Source organism: Nicotiana tabacum, chromosome 3, assembly GCF_000715075.1.
Source record: "Nicotiana tabacum cultivar K326 chromosome 3, ASM71507v2, whole genome shotgun sequence".
NCBI lineage: Eukaryota > Viridiplantae > Streptophyta > Magnoliopsida > Solanales > Solanaceae > Nicotiana > Nicotiana tabacum.
Window position 1 is genome coordinate 8,616,450 of NC_134082.1, and position 5,481 is coordinate 8,621,930.

At 35.6% G+C, this 5,481-nt stretch overlaps 1 protein-coding gene across 2 annotated transcripts; it reads right to left on the minus strand.

Moving 5' to 3' along the window:
• Positions 1-1,253: 1,253 nt before the first annotated feature.
• Positions 1,254-5,265, minus strand: LOC107824640 (CBL-interacting protein kinase 2-like). 2 transcript variants are annotated; one of them, XM_075249203.1, is made up of 3 exons: positions 5,078-5,265; positions 2,092-3,920; positions 1,254-1,654 (listed from the first exon to the last, which is right to left on the minus strand). In XM_075249203.1, exon 2 carries the CDS (start codon positions 3,524-3,526, stop codon positions 2,126-2,128), a length of 1,401 nt encoding a protein of 466 aa, XP_075105304.1. In that variant the 5' UTR covers positions 3,527-3,920; positions 5,078-5,265; the 3' UTR covers positions 1,254-1,654; positions 2,092-2,125. The 2 variants fall into 2 exon arrangements, with proteins under 2 accessions (XP_075105304.1, XP_016506926.1); XM_016651440.2 differs by lacking the exon at positions 1,254-1,654 and having other exon boundaries at positions 1,832-3,920.
• Positions 5,266-5,481: the final 216 nt, after the last annotated feature.

The following is a 5,481-nucleotide window of genomic DNA, read 5'->3' on the forward strand; positions in this document are numbered from 1 at the left end:
ATTTCAAAAGTCGCATCAGAGAGCGCATTTAGCCAAGCAAGGCAGCAGTTAGGAGATATCCGTTATTCATTGGGCAGCAACGCTTTGAAAATTCTAGTGTGCTTCAGAGATTGGATAAAATCAGAACGGCGAAATCAAGGGCGTGACGAAGTAGACGAAGAGGAGGACCAAGAATTTGGAGATATAATGGTTTATGGTTCCGATTCAACCAATGCCGGAAACCGAACCTCATGTTGACATGGAAGAACTTACAAAAATGATGCAAAGCATGTGATGTACTATTTCTTATTTTTTATAATTATTGTAAACTTTTAAGTTTTAATTTGCAAGTTCAAAAATAAAAAAATCAAAAAAGAACTTGCAAATTAATTTGAAGTATTAAAAATATAAATGAAAGCCTTCAGAGTTTGTTCCTTACATTGCCTATTGGTCTTATACTCTTATTAAATAAATTTTTGTAGCCACTTACTTTCTAATTTCAATTTTATAATTTTAAAATACAAATTTCAAATTTAAAACTTTAAACTTCAAAGTTTAATTCTAACCCTTAAAAGTTTGCAAATACTTAACTATCAATAACATTGAATAAAAAAAATAAAATTTAAATTAAAAGAAAAAAACTAGAGCCCGGCCCGCCCAAGCCCGTTTGAGCCCTAACCCATACGAGCCCACAAAAACCCGAAAAAACACAGCCCACTAAGAGCCCGCTAACAACCCGCCCGCTAACCGAATGGACTGGAGTTTTTCCCGTTCAGCCCGTCCCAGCCCGCCCGATAAACACCCATAGATGAAACTCCATCCTTAGTGGAGTAAGACACAAGTATCAGGTTGTATTTACTTATATACACTAATAATATTTAAAAAATCCGTTATTAATACATTTTATCCGTTGTTGCAGATAAACTGCCCTACTTTTTAGGTTATATATTATCTCTTACTTTTTGTTACTATTACTTGTCGTTATCTTTTAAAAGACATGATAGTATAATATTTTTTATACGCTATCATTATATTGAAATTATACTCTGTTACAGCAAGAGGCACTGTAAAGACTAAAGAGTTTTTAGGAAAATAAAAACAAAAGAATAGTTAAGAAGAAAGCAAACTATTTATTGTCTTCACATTCAAATGATGAGAATTTGATAACCTCCTTTTTAGCCAAAACCAATTAAAGTTACTACCTTTGTTTCTGCTGGCTCAGAAGTTTAACATGGTTTAACTTTTAACTACAAATGTCGCATTCATCCAGAGAAAAGAAACCAAGATTGTCCTTTTCTTTCTTGGAACAAAAGTAAATATTTGGTTTATGTAGAGTCAGACCACATTAGGTGTATTGTGCGCAACCTTACCTTGAATTTCTGCAAGAGGCTTAATTCATAACTTGAAGCGGTGATCTCTTGGGGTCACAAAACGGCAACTCTTACTTTTGAGCCAAGGTTTTTCGAACCATGATTGAGAAAAATATTTAATCCAAAAGGAATAATTTGCTAACATTATCTTATATCCTTGTCATGAAACACTAGTAGATTCCGAGAGTTTATCGGAAACAACATCTTTGCCCTTTCTGAGTAGGGGTAAGGCTGCATACATCTTATCCTCCCCAGACCCCACTTGTAGGAACTCACTGAGTTTTTTGTTGTTGTTGCATGAAACACTAGCAGATGGAAAACAAGAAAGCCTAAAATCAGATGCAAAAAGTGTCATTTCAATAACCAACTGCTGCAATGAAACCAAGAATATATGATTGCAAGAATGCTATAAGTAAAGAAAGACATTTATGAGAAAACAAAAAAGGATACTATGAAAACACAAAGCACTTATACTTGAGATATATTGTTTAAACAACACCATGATTAGGAAGATCTCAACTACTCAATGTACATCTAGAACAAAATGCAGAGGTTTGATACAGCCTATACTCTATGGTTTCAACTTAATTCAGTATTTTCAACACAAAACATAAGTAAAAATGTAAAATATCACTAGAATTTCAACCAATATTAAATTCTAAACCGATAACATCAAGAGTACAATGAGTTCAGCAAAAGAACCTTAAAGATTGAACCCATCAAGTTTAACTCCTGAATCTACCTCGAAAAAATGTGAACAAGGAAGTGTATCGTAGTCAAGGTAATTGCTCTTGCTGAATTAGATGTTGTTGGAGGTGCAGTTGTTGTTGCTTTTGCTGCTGAAGTTGATCATTCGGCTGCTCGTCGAGTTGATCTTCTGATTGCTGAGGTTGTTTTTCTTCTTGCCAAGTCCAAACAATATCCTGAAGACCTGGTCTTAGGCCTTCATTCAATATTTTCTGATATTCCAATGTATCACCATCTGATTTTTTCACTTCCACCAAATGAAAAGCCTCAATGACCTCAAAGATCTCCGCGTTGATGGCTAAAATCCCTTTTCTTCCTTCCCTTGTACCTTCAAATCTCAGTAATCCTGCATCCCGTTTTCTAACTTTCAGCTTAAGGTGTTTAGCGGTATCTTCCAGCTTGGATATGATGACCGACGCAGGTTTCCAGGATGTGAATTTAGCTTCTTTCTTTAAACAAGGCTCCTCAAATAATTTGGACAAATCAAACTTAGCGTAAAGGGAAATGATATCAAATGCGTTCAAGTTTGGAATCCTAGCCACCTCTTGCTTTTCCTCTGTATTTACTGAAGCTAAATCCATGCTTACTTCGTCTACTACGGAAGATTTAGAGGAAATAGAAATTGCCCTCCTGAACCAGGTACTCCCACTAATTTTTGCAAGAGAAATTCTTGTGCTTGGATTAGGATCCAACATTTTCGAAAGTAGCCGCCGGGCTTCTGCTGGAAACCAACTTGGACATCTGAATTCAGCTTTGCCAATCTTCCTATACATTTCCATTAAATTTGAGTCCTGAAATGGAAGATAACCAGCCAACAAAACGAATAGGACAACCCCACATGACCAAATATCAGCTTTCGCACCATCGTAGCCTTTTCTATTGATCACCTCCGGAGCAACATAGGCTGGAGTCCCGCACATAGTGTGTAGGAGTTTGTCTTGACGCTTTGACTCGACAAAAGCACTTAAACCAAAATCTGAAATTTTTAAATTTTCATCATCGTCTAACAGTAAGTTTTCAGGTTTCAAATCCCGGTGATAGACACCCCTGCTATGGCAAAAATCTACAGCATTTATCAACTGTTGAAAATATTTTCGTGCGACGTCCTCTTTTAACCGTCCTTTCGCCACCTTGTTAAAGAGTTCACCTCCTTTAGCATACTCCATCACGAAATAAATCTTTGTTTTCGTGGCCATGACTTCGTAAAGGTGCACGATATTAGGATGTCTGACTAATCTCATAACGGATATTTCCCGTTTGATCTGATCCACGAGTCCAACCCTTAGAACTTTTTCCTTGTCAATAACTTTGATGGCAACACTCTCCCCATTTCTGACACTCCTAGCATAGTAAACCTTAGCAAATGTACCTTGACCTAACAATCTCCCCATTTCATATCGCTCCATCAGAATGCTTCCTTTATTTGCCATATAAAAATCTATTAAACCTAGTACTAGTTAAGTAAGCACTAACCTATCTATCTCTCCGACTAGTACAACTTACATTCAAAACCTTATAATTTAGCGCCATTCAACCATCCGTGCACGAATTCTCATTTGTTAACGCAACGGGCAATGTGCTGCTACTCCACGCACTTTGCATCTTGCCACCAAAATTGATGCTATGATTGCAGAACCTAGGCCCAATATTTTCAAGAACAAAAAATGGAAACGCTATTAAGACCAAATCCTCAAGAAGATCAGTTTTTAAATCCCAGACATTCAAACACATATTTCAGCATTCCTAGGATTCTCTATTCTCAATGACCACTAGAAAACGCTGAAAAAGTGTGTAGTCGAGCAACTAGATGAGCTTCCGCTGCCCCTGGAAAAGGCGAAATCACGAAAAGATTTTAGTAGCTAGACAGTATTACACTTTCAACGATAGAAATAAGATTTAAAACGACAAAAAAATGCGTCTTGAGCAATATGATGGACGGTGGTAGTTGTCTGTTGATCATATATTAGTATATATGTAAAGCAAGGTGCAATAGAGGAAGCTTATGGTGGCTCTAACTTTATGCCAAATATAAACATCAATGCACTAAGTTATGAAAGCGAGTTTTCGCGCAACGGTAAGAGTTTCTGTTGTGCGACCAATAGGTCACGGGTTCAATTTGTGGAAAAACCTCTTGCAAAAATGTAAAGTAAGACTGCGTACAATAACATCCAATATGGTCGGGCCCTTCCCCAAACCTTGCGATAGCAGAGCTTTGTGCACGAGGCGCCCTGTCTATCAATACACAAAGTTTGAAAAGGATTCGAAAATCATAACGAAACTACTTGGGACTTCCTAATTCCAAGAAAACAAGTGATAATTCCTACTTCAGATTTAACTAACATGTTGGATATATCAACAAGAACTATGCGTTAGACCATGAAATATCTCTACTGTTTGCGATATTAGCCATTTAAGTTACATAACTAAAATCAACGGCTAGTAAATTCAAATCCAAATGGAATGGAATAAAAATAAAAGTCAGTCAGACACTCAAATAAATTATCTGAAGAGGCTCCACAATCAATAACTGTAAAGGTCCTTTTTGCCCCCTTCTTTTGATAAATAGCTGTAAGGTTTTATCTTCAGAATTTAGCTATCAAACCTAGTCTAATCCTACGAGTGGGGTCTGAGAAGGTAGCATGGACGCAAACCCTACCTGGACAGAATTTAGCTATCGTGAAATTTAATTCTTGACAAAGTCCACCAAAAGGTGTTGATTTAAACTAAAATAGATATCAAGAGAAAAAAGAATTTACAAATGGACAATTGAACAGAAGGATTCTACAATAACATATCAAAACAACATCATTTATATAATAAAGGGTCAATCTTGAATCATACTATCTCAAGAAATCAGCAAAAAAAATGATTATCTTGTCAAATTAAGAAATAACCAGAGACCCAAAATCAAGAATCAAGAAAAAAAATTCAAATATTAATTATCTTAATGCAAGATATATTGAAAAAGCTGAAATCTTTACCTTATTAACAGGTTAAATAAGGGAGAGAGAAGCCCTTGTAGCTATAGAAATTACGGATTTTTTGCCTCCTGATTTCACCAAAAAAAGAAAGTAGACAAAAACTAGAGGGGCACAAAGGAAGATACACAACAAGTAGCAACGTTGTATGTGTCAGTGGGTGCTGTTATTGCGGCAGAACGAGGTTTGTTTCACTGCGAAAAGGTTCATGTTAGGTGCTAATGTTGTGCAGATGTAGATTCGGAATTTAAAATTTATAAATTTTTATAATAATTTTATGTTAATATTATAATAATAATTAATTTGTAACCAATATTTATAAATATTTAATAAAATTCTTACACCCTCAATTTTAATTTATGTGTTTATATTAATATTTAGGGAGTTTAGGAAATTCCTTTTTTACC

What these genes read in the sequence shown, in the direction of transcription:
- LOC107824640 (XM_075249203.1), bottom strand. Translation starts at nt 3,526, where the DNA reads ATGGCAAATAAAGGAAGCATTCTGATGGAGCGATATGAAATGGGGAGA.